At 42.7% G+C, this 15,081-nt stretch overlaps 3 protein-coding genes and 1 long non-coding RNA gene across 4 annotated transcripts; 3 read left to right on the top strand and 1 right to left on the bottom strand.

The window, feature by feature from the left end:
- Positions 1–3,190: 3,190 nt before the first annotated feature.
- LOC138956726 (immunoglobulin superfamily member 22-like) lies at positions 3,191–4,833 on the top strand. Its single transcript, XM_070328008.1, has 3 exons — positions 3,191–3,325; positions 4,043–4,338; positions 4,693–4,833. Exons 1-3 carry the CDS (start codon positions 3,196–3,198, stop codon positions 4,720–4,722), a joined length of 456 nt encoding a protein of 151 aa, XP_070184109.1. The 5' UTR covers positions 3,191–3,195; the 3' UTR covers positions 4,723–4,833.
- On the bottom strand, positions 4,183–6,026 carry LOC138956727 (uncharacterized). The gene is made up of 3 exons (XR_011452771.1): positions 5,887–6,026; positions 5,423–5,501; positions 4,183–4,319 (listed from the first exon to the last, which is right to left on the bottom strand). It is a non-coding gene; the product is annotated as an uncharacterized lncRNA (long non-coding RNA).
- On the top strand, positions 4,863–10,863 carry LOC138956725 (M-protein, striated muscle-like). The gene is made up of 6 exons (XM_070328007.1): positions 4,863–4,995; positions 5,239–5,541; positions 5,808–6,110; positions 6,494–6,793; positions 8,985–9,282; positions 10,725–10,863. The coding sequence occupies exons 1-5, from the start codon at positions 4,980–4,982 to the stop codon at positions 9,191–9,193; spliced, it is 1,131 nt and encodes a 376-aa protein (XP_070184108.1). The 5' UTR covers positions 4,863–4,979; the 3' UTR covers positions 9,194–9,282; positions 10,725–10,863.
- LOC138956720 (immunoglobulin superfamily member 22-like) lies at positions 9,249–13,276 on the top strand (the record flags this gene model as incomplete). The annotated part of the gene is made up of 4 exons (XM_070328005.1): positions 9,249–9,282; positions 10,725–11,027; positions 12,006–12,311; positions 13,187–13,276. Coding segments are annotated over exons 1-4 (733 nt in total), but the record flags the coding sequence as incomplete, so codon positions are not given.
- Positions 13,277–15,081: the final 1,805 nt, after the last annotated feature.

Raw genomic sequence — 15,081 nt, forward strand, 5'->3', positions numbered from 1 at the left:
GTACTTGAGGGTTGATGCTACACCACCGCAATGTCCCGTTTTACACAGCTTCCAAATCAATCTAATTTCTAACAGATTAGGATGTCTGCCTGATGTTCCGTTCACTATATGTTCCTGAATCCTGTTTTTACATTTAAAAAGCTCCGAGAAAACCGTTACAAGAGCCCTGATGCTGCTATCCGAGAGTAAAAGAGGGTCATTTCGGGTATCGGCAAAAACACTCGCGACGACATGTTTGAAAGGTATTTGTCACGATTGTTAAAGTGTGCAGAAGCTCTGGAAGGATCCTTCGAGAATATGGCTTGTTCAAATTAACGGTGAGCTGTTCGATCATATGAGATTTAAAGGACTTCCAGAACAGCCTGGGTAAGTGTATGCGTGCATGCATGTTTGTGTGTGTGAGTGTGTGGGGGGGGGGGGTGGAGGGGGGTAGTGTGCCTGTGGATCTGTGTGTGTGTGTGTGTGTGCCGTGTGTGTAAGTGTGTAAGTGTGTGTGTGTGTGTGTGTGTGTGTGTGTGTGTGTGTGTGTGTGTGTCTGTGTGTGTGTACGCCTGCGTGTGTTTGTTTGTTTGTGTGTGTGTGTATGTGTGTGCTTGTAATCGTGTCAAAGTGAGGTCACAGAGCAGTTAACATCCTCTTGAAATGGGGCTCTGAAAAAAAATGGGGTCTCATTTTAGGAACCCATTTTTTTCAAAGCATGTACAATGCAGGAAATCTTATTTTATCATCAAAAAAATTGATTTGAACAGGATGTCTCATTTTGACATTTTTTCCGGTTAGCTGTGTTTACGGATTTCACACACCGAAGTGTGTGTCGAATCGGTTTTTTCCTGGTTATGGGGAAGTCACTCTCTAGACTCGCTCTGCATGACGTCACTTCCTGATGCCGCCGAAAATATGGGGACTCTTCAAAGCAGTGTGGAAAAAGTAAGGATTTTATCATTTCCTCACCTATATATTTTATGATTCGCCTTGTCTTTTTGGTATTTTAATAGTTCATTAGCATATATTTGGTTCAAATGTACCTTTCTGTTATTGCAAAAGCAACTGTTCACACTGATGCGACTGATCGCTCAATGAGTCAATGTCTATCTAGACGGCAAATGCAAATGGCGCTGTGACTTTTCATGCGTTTTCAGCATGTTTGTTGTTTTTGTTTTTCAAACAGAAAATATTGTTAAGAACATTTAACCCTTCAATAATTAAGTGTTAGAAACAATATTCCATTGACGTTTTTATTGACTTTGAACCAGATTTCCACCGGACTAAGACTAAGAGTTTGAATACCACTCGCCCTTTCAGTTCAGATTAAATGCTAGTTTCAAAGAAAAATTATTTTATCGTCATCAAGCACCGAAGTTGTTGTTGTTTTAAACAAGATTTGCCTTCGGATGGTTTTTAAAATGTGTTGAACACGCACAGAAAGTCACAGATGTACCCAAATGCGATCACTCGTCTGTCAGAATCTTCTTTGGTAAATCCTTTTCATGAGGTCAAAGATTCTACTGGAGATTGAGGGGGAGGGGGATCTCTCCCATAGTTCTGGCACTTGAATTTCATTAAAAAAATATCTTTGTAAGTTTGAACAATGGGGAAGAGGGAGGGGGTAGCTGAAACAAACAACTATGGAAGTACCGTACTAGATCTGAACAAAGGATACATGGTTTTAGTATTGAGAGCTTTCTTTTTCTTTGCTTGCATCAAATTGCAATAGTAATGTGAAGCTGTGGAAACTGGAATGGAATAATGCACACAAACCACACTCACTGTATTATTGGTGCTTTGTTTTGGACAAAGTAATGGTGCCAAGTTTCACTTTCACATCATTTTGATTTTCTTTCTGTGCAAAAATTGATAACCTCTAAAATCGTGTTATTATGAAATTGCCCTTTAAAAAGGTCTAGCTTGAACACCCCATTTTAGGGAGGCTTCAAATTACTTGACGCACTGCATTTTTTCACAATGACCGTAGTCCGCCGTGCAAAACGCAGTGAAACTGATGAGCCTGTTTAGCGCGGTAGTGGTTTCGCTGTGCTGCATAGCACGCTTTTCTGTATCTCTCTTCGTTTTAACTTTCTGAGCGTGTTTTTAATCCAAAGATATCATATCTATGTTTTTGGAATCAGGAACCGACAAGGAATAAGATGAAATTGTTTTTAAATCGATTTCGGAAATTTATTTTTTATCATAATTTTTAAAATTTTAATTTTCAGAGCTTGTTTTTAATCCGAATATAACATATTTATATGTTTTTGAAATCAGGAAATGATGAAGAGTAAGATGAATGTAAATTTGGATCGTTTTATGTAAATAATAAAAAAATTGATTACAATTTTCAGATTTTGACCAAAGTCATTAATTAATTTTTAAGCCACAAAGCTGAAATCAGGGATGAGATTCTTCCGCCAATTGGCGGAATTCCGCCCAAAAGTTCGTTCCCAGGACCATTTTTCTGAATCGTCTAAATCCGTTGAGAAAAAATGGGGGGGGGGGGGGGGGGGTAGAGTAGTTGTTGTGGTTCCATTGGATTCGATCTGTAAAGTCCTACCTACAACCCTAAAGTCGATTTTCCAGATCAAATCTCCGATAAAATAATGACAACATAACCTCCGTATCGAAGGAAGTGGACCTTCGACCCGAATATGAACTTTCCATTTGGGACTAAGTTTCCCTTTCACCGAGTGTCTTCATTCCGAAAATTCATGAACGGGCCGATTCAGCTGTCGGCTTTAGCCTGCTAAACAAAGATGGCGTCGGTGAGAACATTGACGGAAAGCGAACATGTTTATGAGAATTGATGTTTTGTTTAGTTTGCACTGGTCTCTGATATTCAGGAATTGCAAGCATTAACTGAACTTGTATGTGCATCTTAACTGTTTTATCTTTCACAAGCATTTGACAACCTGTACATTTGCTCATAATTATTTTGTAATGGAAACAAATGTTCTGCAGAGTTATGTTGATTTTATGCACACTGTTCTTGCCAAAGTGCAGTAACACTCCTTTGTGGTTTTTCCAGAGCCACCATCCAGACCACAAGGACCCATCAAGGTCCTGAGCACCACCAAAACGTCAGCCACCATCGAGTGGCGCGCTCCAGAGGATGACGGAGGCTTGCCGCTTTCAGCTTACGTGCTGGAGAAGCGCGAGTTCCCTCGCTCCACCTGGAGCCGTGTGGACAAGATCAGTCCCGACATGACCAGTAACACCATCCAGAACTTGACCACTGGGTCAGACTACTTCTTCCGTGTGATGGCAGAGAACAAGGCTGGGCCCAGTCCACCTCTGGAGATGGACAAGCCTGTTAGGATCAAGAGTCCTTATGGTGAGTTGGGGTTAAGGAATGATTTACTTTAACTCGGTCTCAAAGCAGAAATGTCAGTATTGTTCAATGAAGAGCATTAAATCCTGGCATGAAAATGTATTGATAGGAACAAGGGAAGTTTAACTAGATTTAGAACCGGCACGGTTGGCCTAGTGGTAAGGCGTCCGCCCCGTGATCGGGAGGTCGGGGTTCGAACCCCGGCCGGGTCATACCTAAGACTTTAAAATTGGCAATCTAGTGGCTGCTCCGCCTGGCGTCTGGCATTATGGGGTTAGTGCTAGGACTGGTTGGTCCGGTGTCAGAATAATGTGACTGGGTGAGACATGAAGCCTGTGCTGCGACTTCTGTCTTGTGTGAGGCGCACGTTAAATGTCAAAGCAGCACCGCCCTGATATGGCCCTTCGTGGTCGGCTGGGCGTTAAGCAAACAAACAAACTAGATTTAGGCAGCTTAAACAATAATCTTGATATACTATTTTTCTTTTCAAGTTGAACAGAGAAAGTGCAGCAGAGAAATAAAAATCCTTGAAGTTTTGTTGCCAGAGTCATGCATGCTTTAATTTCCACATATTGTAATGATCGTCTAGCCTCATCATTAAAATGCGATCATTCGTGAAACTGAACTTTTCACTATCCCATTGTCATTCAATGCTCCCCAGGTCTTTAACCAACAGTACTTCAGCATTCAAACTCTTATCACACAATTTTCTCTTGACAGATGTGCCATCAGCACCAACAGGCCTGCGCGTGTCCAACGTCACAGATAAATCAGCAGATGTGTCTTGGACCGCTCCGGACAGCGACGGTGGCACGCCCATCACCAACTACATCGTTCAGACCCGCATCATCCCTCGTTCCACCTTCACCACCGTCCAGGAGACGACAGAAACCAAAGTGACCTTGACCGGCCTTGTTGCGGACAGCCAGTACATGCTGCAGATCATCGCAGTCAACGCTGAGGGACAGAGCCTGCCTCTGCAGTCCAGAGAACCCATCTGCCCAAGAAGATCCTCAGTAAGTGTTTGAAAAGTCTCTTTTCATAAGAAGAAAACCTTTGAAATAACTGGACTGCGAGTGTTTGCAAATATGGAGCAATAGCTGAAGGGATTGTGATATGTCAGTAGAGTTTGAGAAATGTGGGTCTTAATAGAGAGAGAGTCCTATAATGGAGGTGAATTTAGTGACACTGTGAAGAAAACATGTGAGCAATTCAGGTCTTGTAGTAGAGGGAGTCTCATATAATGGAGGGTCTTACTAGAAAGGTTCCAATGTAATATTTTCTTTCAACATTGGTCTACTGTCTCTTGTCTGAACGTATGTGTCTTAAACATATTGATACAAAATTGACTAATGTTTGTTAAACTTTAGGTGTTCCTGATGCACCAGCGTCATTGCTGATCAAGAACATCACCAAGGACGGCCTGACCTTGGAGTGGACCCCACCAGAGAACGATGGCGGATCCAGGGTCCGTCGCTACATCATAGAGAAGTCTCTGAAGGGCACAGACAAATGGGAGAAGGTCACCACAGTCGAGAGCTTCAGAACTCGGTGCACTGTCGCTGATCTGGAGCGAGAGAAGGACTACTTCTTTGCTGTGTCCGCAGAGAATGATGTGGGCATTGGCGAAAAGCAGAAGACAGCCAAACCAGTGAAAATGGAAAAGCCTATCTGTGAGTTGAATTGCAATTTCAGTGACGTTGTAGATTGAGGATTAGTCAGCAAGCATTGTTGAATCAGTTTAGCGTTGTTACAGCTAGTTCTCACATCAAACTTAAAATATCATTTTGCTTTCTGATGTGCAATCATTACTTGACTCCACAGGTATATTTTTTGCATGACCCAACCTGTCAGTTGAAAAAAGATAAGGCAACCAGTGACACACTTACTAAACCACCCCACTTTTCTCTCAACAGTCCCACCATCACCGCCTACAGGCCCTCTGGTGATATCAGACGTGACCAAGACCAGCTTCAAGGTCACCTGGAAGGCACCAGAGAAGGACGGTGGATCTCCAGTCACTCACTACTCTGTGGAGAAGCGCGAGACGTGGAAGACAAGCTGGACGTTGGTGGAGCGTGTCCCTGGCGACCGTCTTACCTGCGACCTGCTCCTTCTGCAGGAAGGACAGGACCTTGTCGGGGTCAAGGCCGAGAACGTTGCTGGAGAGTCCAAGCCTCTGGAATCGGAACATGCCATCACACCAATGAGTCCTTACAGTGAGTATGCTTTTTATTCTGATAACTTTTAATAACTCCAAGCTTTTCTTGTTTTTGTGTGTGTTTATTTAAGGAAAAGAAAGACATGAAGGTTTACATAATAGGCTCAAAACCAAGACTTCGTGACATATTTTAAATGGCTGTGGTTGAAGACATAGCTGGAACAACAGAATTTTATCATTTTTCAAGTCTCTAAACTTGCTTTTGGCCCACACAATATGTAATTCCATAGCTATAAACTAATGAATCTCTCCTTGTCTCTGCAGAGAAACCATCAGCCCCAGAATCACTGACAGCAACAGACGTCACAGAAACAGCAGTGTCGCTGAAATGGAAGCCACCTACCAGCGACGGAGGACTGCCGATCAAGTCCTACATCGTCGAGCGTCGCGACAAGCACTGGGGTTCATGGGTTAAGGCCGGAACCACCAAGGGCACAGTGACGACTTTAGATGTGGATGGCTTGGTGACTGGACAGGAGTACTACTTCCGTGTCTCTGCCGAGAATGAGGAGGGAGTTGGGCCAGAAACTGAGATGAAGGAGCTGGTCAAACCAACAAGGGAAGCTGGTGAGAATGTCATTTGATTTGGTTTTGAACTGTGGAATTTTTGCAATGGTTGTCCTGATTGATGGAGTCCAATGTAGGGAGCAAAGACAATACAATAAGCATGGTATTTCAAGAATTGATACACAAGTTTACGATTAGAACACAACAATATTTACTCTGTTTCAATTGGGCTGCACAAGTTTACAATCACAACACCACAGCAATAATGTCATTTACAGCAAAAAAAGATAAGTCAGCAGTTGTCTTTTTTCAGTAGAGCTGTTCCAATATTTAATCATTTTGATACAAATGTTAGTGGAATCAACATCTTTGTTGAATGATATGGTTATTATGCCAGTATGATGTACTCATTTTATTGACCATCTATCAAACATATCTTCCAGTTGTTCCTGAACCTCCTACGGGACCCGTCTACTTCAGTCACTTGGATGCAACAAGTGTTGTCCTTGACTGGCGTGCGCCTCGAGATGATGGCGGTGCCCCTGTGCTTAACTACCGCATTGAGGTGTCGCAGAACCAGGAAACCTGGACAGAGGTGACCATTGTTGATGGTGACTTGACCAAGACCAAGGCAAAGAACCTGGCCACAGACAAGAAGCACTACTTCAGAATCTTCGCCATCAACAAAGTGGGAACCAGCAAACCGCTTGAGTCGGATGCTGTTACACCAAAGAGGCCTGTTGGTAAGTCACTGTGTCCTTTTTTTTTATGTCAATCTCAAGTTGAAAAAGTCTATTTAGTTTAAAAGCAAAATGTTTGTCAGCTTGCGAAACTCTGTACAGTGAAAACTGTCAAATACGGTCACTGGACTTAGCGGACACTCGCAGAATACGGACAGTCAGTCTCGGCACGGACTGCTTTACACTGTAAAACACCTGTACGTTACGGCCACCTCGGCATTACGGACGCGGACACGTATTTTGGGTCCATAATAAGTCATATACCTGCTAAATACGGACATCCACAGCAAGCTGGGAAGTTCGATCGACGAAGAAGACGATAAATCGATCAGTTGATATTAGTCGGTATCTGAGCAGCTCTCGCGAGACACGCTATTTGTTATGCTTTGAACATCGCGAGAACTTCGAACCTTGGCTTGTGCAGCTCGCACGAGATCGTTGTACCGCATGCTTTGCTATGCTCTGAAGTTTGCGAGAGATTACGAGAGCTTGGAATACTGATAGAGTCTATTCTTGGTGAGTGTTTTAAGTCGACGCATTTGATTGGCTGCTAGAGTTCCAAGGCAGCCAATCCAACGCGTGGAACGTGTTCGGCGGAACGGAAGTGAAAGTGTATGAGTGAATGTATCTTCTCTTCGAAAGAGTGATTCGTGTTTAACAAGATGGCAGCAAGAAATTCAAATTCAAGAAAAGGAAGAAATGCGCTGACTTTAGAACAAAGGATAAATGTTGTCAAACAACTGGAAAGTGGGAAATCATGCCGAACGATTGCACAAGAGCTTGGGTGTGGGAGAACGCAGATTTCGAAAATCAGCGTCGATCGGGAAAAAATAATGAAGTTGTGGGAATCGGGAGACGGACGTGCTGACCAGAAATGGGTTTCGAAGAAGACAACCGAATACGAAGAGCTAAATGACGCCGTGTTCGAGTGGTTTTCAACCAAACGTGCGAATCACATTGCCATCAATGGTCCACTCAGACAACGCTGGACAAATTCTTTCAAAAGCTGATGAGTGCAGAATGAAGTGAATGTGAATGTGTTGTATGAATGAGATCCAGTAACTTTTTAACAATTTAAATTTATACAGTTGATATGATAAAAAGCTTTTAAACTTGTTTTACAACAGTCAATATTAAATGTTTCTCTGTTTAATCTAAACAGCTTCTGTTTTTCTTATAAATGTACATGTACATGTGCAGTACTCTCTCTCTCTCTCTCTCAACTTGACTTTGTCGCGTTTACTTGCACCTGTCTAATAAGGACACCTGCAGAATAAGGACACTTTTGTCTGGTCCCAAGGGTGTCCTTATTTGACAGGTTTTACTGTACCGTATTTGACGGATTACAAGACGCACTGTTTTATAAGCCGCACCCCCGACTTTTAAAAAAAAAATTGGGACGAGCCACGTATAGGCCGCGTCACTATATTAGCCGCCGTCGAAAATAATATAATCAGATCGTGTCAATCAATCAAAACAACCAGGCAACGAAAGTACGGTATTTGGCAAAATCGGCTCCGAGAATAAACAAGTGAAACAAAGAAGAAAAGTGATAAAGTTTGAAGAAAAATATCACACACACAATTTGTAACCAACACACACATGTAGTCCCGCCCGGAATAAGCTTTTTTGGGATGATTTACGACTTTTGCGCACATTTCGAGCAGACGAAAACACAACATGGCGGCTCTCGCTCCTCCAACTATCGCGAGACACAAAAAAACCGAAATCTCGCACGCGCGAGATCCTGATACATCCGGTGTTTCTCTGTACGCTATCTTGTCACGACGACTTGTTGACAAACGAAGATTCGCGAAAGAAAGAGAAAAGCGCCGAGTCTTGAGTAGAGAGCTAATAAAGTACCGGTAATCGCTAATCGAGCGAAATGAAAATCCGCGGCGACTTCCATTAGGTGAATGCTATTCAAGTTTAGGTAACGTTTTAGCCGCATCTTTTTATAAGCCGCAATGCGATTATTTTTGAAAAAAAGTCGCGGCTTGTAGTTCATCAAATACGGTACTTTGTGTTGTACTTTGTATTTGTATGTATTATTCTCTTTTCTGTGTTTGTGTTTCTGTGGTAAGTCTTTTTATGCCATACATGATGTCTCATATAATGCTTCCCTTTAGAGCTTCAAAGTTATCTTTTGTTGTTTGTAATTCATCTTAATGAAATTTTCATGTTGTTTTCCTAGGACCACCGGGAAAACCAGTGGGACCTTTGGAAGCAAAGGCCATCACCCGCGACTCTGTCCAGCTGGACTGGAAGCCACCTCAAGATGACGGAGGCTCGCCCATCACTGGCTACATCATTGAGAAGCGTGAGGCCATGCGCATGACATGGAGTCGCGCTGACAAGACCACAGACGACGAGGACACTGAAGGGACTTGTCACTGGAGATGAGTTCTATTTCCGTGTGGCAGCCGTCAACAAACAGGGAACCAGTGAGTTCCTGGAGATGCCATCCCCTGTCACTATCAAGAGTCCATTTGGTAAGGTTGCGGTTGGTGTACGGTTATTGTACTTAATGCTTTTGAGTTGCTTATTTGTTTCAAGAGAAAGTTAAGAGACTACATTTGTTTAGTTAGCTGAACACTTTCATCCTGAAGCTTATTAAAAGCCACAAGTGTCCACCAGTCAGTTTGTACAACTGTCTAAAAAATTGCATTTAGTATTACTAAAAGTAAATATATCTTTTTTGACTCACATGCGAAGCAAAAGTGAGTCTATGTACTCACCCGAGTCGTCCGTCCGTCCGGACGTCCTGAAAACTTTAACGTTGGATATTTCTTGGACACTATTCAGTCTATCAGTACCAAATTTGGCAAGATGGTGTATGATGACAAGGCCCCAAAAAACATACATAGCATCTTGACCTTGCTTCAAGGTCAAGGTCGCAGAGGCCATAAATGTTGCCTAAAAAACAGCTATTTTTCACATTTTTGACTCACATGCGAAGCAAAAGTGAGTCTATGTACTCACCCGAGCCGGACGTCCGTCCATCCGTCCGGAAAACTTTAACGTTGGATATTTCTTGGACACTATTCAGTCTATCAGTACCAAATTTGGCAAGATGGTGTATGATGACAAGGCCCCAAAAAACATACATAGCATCTTGACCTTGCTTCAAGGTCGCAGGGGCCATAAATGTTGCCTAAAAAACAGCTATTTTTCACATTTTCCCCATTTTTTCTGAAGTTTTTGAGATTGAATACCTCACCTATATATGATATATAGGGAAAAGTAAGCCCCATCTTTTGATACCAGTTTGGTTTACCTTGCTTCAAGGTCAAGGTCACAGGAGCTCTTCAAAGTTGTATTGTATACATATTTTGAAGTGACCTTGACCCTGAACTATGGAAGATAACTGTTTCAAACTTAAAAATGATGTGGGGCACATGTTATGCTTTCATCATGAGACACATTTGGTCACATATGATCAAGGTCAAGGTCACTTTGACCCTTATGAAATGTGACCAAAATAAGGTAGTGAACCACTAAAAGTGACCATATCTCATGGTAGAAAGAGCCAATAAGCACCATTGTACTTCCTATGTCTTGAATTAACAGCTTTGTGTTGCATGACCTTGGATGACCTTGACCTTCGGTCACATGTATTTTGGTAGGAAAAATGTGTAAAGCAGTTCTTTGTGTATGATGTCATTGCTATGTCAAGGTCAAGCATGTGAGTCGTATGGGCTTTGCCCTTCTTGTTTTATTATTATTTAGAAAAACACAACTAAGGTACATGAAGACTGTTAACAAATTGTTGAACCATTTATTTCAGCTTCCATGCTTTTAATGATGAAGTATCTGAGAGAGAGAAATAAAAGTGGCTAAGTGTGTGTGTAGCATGTCAAAGCTATATATCCCTCTCTTGATCAGGTGTTTCTGGATGCCATTTCACACCCAATTCATTTTGCTGTTTCCCCAGAACCCGCATCACCCCCTCAAGACCTTGAAGTGTCCGAGATTCGTCGTGACTCCGTGGTCGTCACCTGGAAACACAGCAAGAATGATGGTGGCTCAGCCATCACCAACTACATCGTCGAGAAACGAGAGACCTGGAAGACGTCCTGGGCTCATGTGGACCGTGCGCGCGGAGAGATGACCACTGCAGAGGTTATCTACTTGCAGGAGGGAACATCTTACAACATCCGCATCATGGCCGAAAATGTGGCCGGCTTGTCCGAACCCACAGAGCTGGATGAACCAGTTGTGCCAAAGAGTCCATACAGTAAGCTGTCTGTTTCGTTTGTTTGTCTACTTGTTTGTTGCTCTGTATGTGTATGTTTATATTTGGCTTTATTCATATTTGTCTTTTTGTGTGAAGAATAAGTAAGGGTCAATGAATCAATTTGTAATATTGGAGGACCGCGAGCAGCTGACTGTTGCACATCAATGCACTCATCCCATGGTTTGTTTGTTTGTTTGTTTGCTTAACGCCCAGCCGACCACGAAGGGCCATATCAGGGCGGTGCTGCTTTGACATATATTTGGCTTCATGTCTCACCCAGTCACATTATTCTGACACCGGACCAACCAGTCCTAGCACTAACCCCATAATGCCAGACGCCAGGCGGAGCAGCCACTAGATTGCCAATTTTAAAGTCTTAAGTATGACCCGGCCGGGGTTCAAACCCACGACCTCCCGATCACGGGGCGGACGCCTTACCACTAGGCCAACCGTGCCGGTCCCCATGGTTCCTTGATTCTTTTGGCCAAGTATTAACATTCAGCCACATTGCTTTTGAATTGTTGCATATCCAGATGATTGGTTACATAGTTATAGCAGCTTCTTGTTTTATGTTTGTCAAATGTCTGTAGCTGACTCTAATGTCAAAAACACCAGAGGGGAACCCCCCTTTTTAGACCTCAGCAAGTCTGAGAAAAGCAGGTCTTAAAAAGGAGAAAGTACAAAATAAATGAGGGTAAACTTTCAGAGGTTGGGAACACAATCCCTCATCGTCAAATGTTGAAGAAGAAGAAGAAGAAGAAGGGAACAGAAAATGTGAGGAAACAGGGTCCCAAAAGGGTGGACGTTTTAAGTCTTAAAAGGGAGTTCCACTGAAAAGGCAGTAGCCCAAAGTCAACTGCGCAAAGACTTTTTTTTTTACCCAAAACTCAGTGCTAAAGCTTTGTGCAGCCAGCTTCGCATAGTCGTCTTCGCACAGTTAAGGACAGGCTTAACACCAAGCTCTATTCCTGTGTGCAGAGGTGCCAACAGCCCCAGTGGGACCCCTGGAAGTGACCGAAGTGTACAGCCAGTCTGTCACCATCCAATGGAAGGCTCCGGAGAAGGACGGAGGCCTGTCCATTAAGCGCTACGTGATCGAGCGTCGCGAGGCCAAGCACCAGACGTGGGTGAAGGCCGACTCTATGCGTCCGGGAACGACCTCCTGCACAATTGACAAGCTGATGGAAGGAGGCCACTACGTCTTCAAAATCTTTGCTGAAAACGACGAGGGTCTCAGCCCACCGCTGGAGTCTGACGCTCCTGTCACATGCAGGAGAGCTCCAGGTGAGGGGTTGTAGGACTTATATATGTTGAAATTTCTTGTCCCTGTTAGGAGTTCCTTGGTAGATGTTGATTTTTGGATGTAAATTGTGACACTGACGTAGAGTAGAAGCTGTTGTCGGTTTGAATTTTCGTTGAACTTTCATGGTGTCATCACTTTCCACGCTGTCATCACTTTCCACATTTATTCTTTCAATTCCAAATTTCCCACTCTGTCTTGGACAAAGTAATGGCACCTAGTTTCACTTTCACGCCACTCTTCTTCTTCTTCTTAGCAGGGCAGAATACTTGTGGTCACTCCCATGCGGACAATGTGAATAGAGGTTTGCGTATGTTATTGTTCCTTATCCCACCTTAAAGGTAACCACACTTTGTTGTTGAGGAAACCAGGTGATGTCAATCTGATTCTTTTTCAGTGCAACAGTTGGTAATAACCTAAAACTGTGTCAAATGTTCTGAAACTGGGCTCTAAAATTCTAATTTGAATTGTACTTCTGGGTGTTTTTCTTTTCTGGGAGGAAAACACATACTTTTGTGTGAAGAAGCCAACGCAGACGAGCTATTACTGTACAAATATGACTTTTCATTGAATTTTTTCTTTTTTTTAATAATAATGTAGTGTTTGCTTTACTGTACTATCTCTCTCTCTCTCTGTCTCTCTGTTTGTCTGTCTGGCTCTCTCTCTCTCTCTCTCTCTCTCTCTCTCTCTCTCTCTCTCTCTCTCTCTCTCTCTCTCTCTCTCTCTCTCTGTATCTGCAAGAATGAGGCTGGCATTGTCCAGGGTTAGGGGATAAAATTAGGGTTTATTTTGTACATCTCATCGTGCTATGATTGTGCTATTTGCGTGAGTGCAAAAATGCTTTTCATGTCTGTTTCAGATGATGCTTCGTCTGATGCAGATTACTCACCTGGCGGTTCAGAGTCTGATTACTTACCCAGCTGTTCAGAACCAGACAGTGAGGATGAAAGTGAGTAAAAGAACAAATTTTGAAATATACTGAGAAACGTAAGACATTAGCATGGTAAAACATAAGTTCAATTGTCGTTCATTTTCCATAACAAATCACTTTTTTTAGTGCAACCATTACCTTGTGTTAGCCAGGTAAACACTGCATGAAGAGCTGGTCTGAAGCAATAACCTTGACCTTCTACAAGAGCAGTACTACCTGTGCGTGGGGTGCCTAAATTCAATTGTAATCTTGTCTGTCTGCAAATTGTTTGGAATTTAAAGTAAAGACTTTGCCTAGTAAGTCATCCTATCTTGTAATTTCCATAAAGAAGTACCAATTTTACCTTTTTACATTTAGTCAAGTTTTGACTAAATGTTTTAACATAGAGGGGGGAATCGAGACGAGGGTCGTGGTGTATGTGTGTCTGTCTGCCTGTGTGTGTGTGTGTAGAGCGATTCAGACTAAACTACTGGGCCGATCTTTATGAAATTTGACATGAGAGTTCCTGGGTATGATATCCCCGGACGTTTTTTTCCGTTTTTTCGATAAATACCTTTGATGACGTCATATCCGGCTTTTTGTAAAAGTTGAGGCGGCACTGTCACACCCTCATTTTTCAATTAAATTGATTGAAATTTTGGCAAAGCAATCTTCGACGAAGGCTGGGGTTTGGTATTGCATTTCAGCTGGGTGGCTTAAAAACTAATGAGTGAGTTTGGGTATATTTGGATTAAAAACAAGCTCTGAAAATTAAAAATATAAAAATTATGATCAAAATTAAATTTCCGAAATCGATTTAAAAACTATTTCATCTTATTCCTTGTCGGTTCCTGATTCCAAAAACATATAGATATGATATGTTTGGATTAAAAACACGCTCAGAAAGTTAAAACGAAAAGAGGTACAGTAAAGCGTGCTATGAAGCACAGCGCAATCGCTACCGCGCCAAACAGGCTCGTCACTAATTCACTGCCTTTTGCACTAGCGGCGAACTACGTTCAATTTCATTCTGATGTCTGATTCTACTATGTCACACGCTTTCCTTCTTTGCCACTACTAAAGCAAACGTGTGCAAGATTGTATGTTACACGCTTTGGAGCATGTGCAAGAACGGATTCAAACTCGAAATCGTCCCTCCAAAAGCCCCAAAATGCACACACGACTTTTATTTCTCCTGCTGTTGTCGTGTCTTCTCTTTACAAATTCTTCAACGCTCAGAATACTGAAAACGGCATCCCAGACTACAGTACTGTTTCCATACGCGAGTTTAGCTTCCCTTGGAAAGTGGCTAGCTCAGGAGGCCTGTTAGTCTGAAACTAGAAGGACAGAGTTCTGAACATAGATGACAAAGACCCCGGAAAGAACAAACATTTCGCGGATGCAGACACAGAATGACGTCATGAAGAATGGAATGCTTCAAAAGATACAGACTGACGATGACTGTGACGTCATTCACATATACCGAGACGTCATTCATAGTTGTTCGTTCACTTTCGTCAAAAAGTAGATCTCTCCACAATGGCTGCTCCTGTGTTTAGGTTTATCAAGCGTGAGTACGCAAAACGTTTTTGTTCTCTCCTCTGTTGAAGCTGTGAGACATAATCGCCATTACGAGCTAGTCGTGTGACAGAGAGTGTTCTTGCACACTCGACTGCTGCTGTTTCACTCCGGCGAAAGCCGTCGTGAAACATCTACAGTCTCGTGTGCAAGAAAACTCTCTGTCACACGACTAGCTCGTAATAGCGGGTAATGATTGCTAGCTTTCATGTCTTAAGGGAGAGGTGACACGAAAAATTTCTACTGGTTGCAATATTTGTATGTAT

The sequence above is a fragment of the Littorina saxatilis genome, unplaced genomic scaffold (genome assembly GCF_037325665.1).
Source record: "Littorina saxatilis isolate snail1 unplaced genomic scaffold, US_GU_Lsax_2.0 scaffold_562, whole genome shotgun sequence".
Lineage (NCBI taxonomy): Eukaryota > Metazoa > Mollusca > Gastropoda > Littorinimorpha > Littorinidae > Littorina > Littorina saxatilis.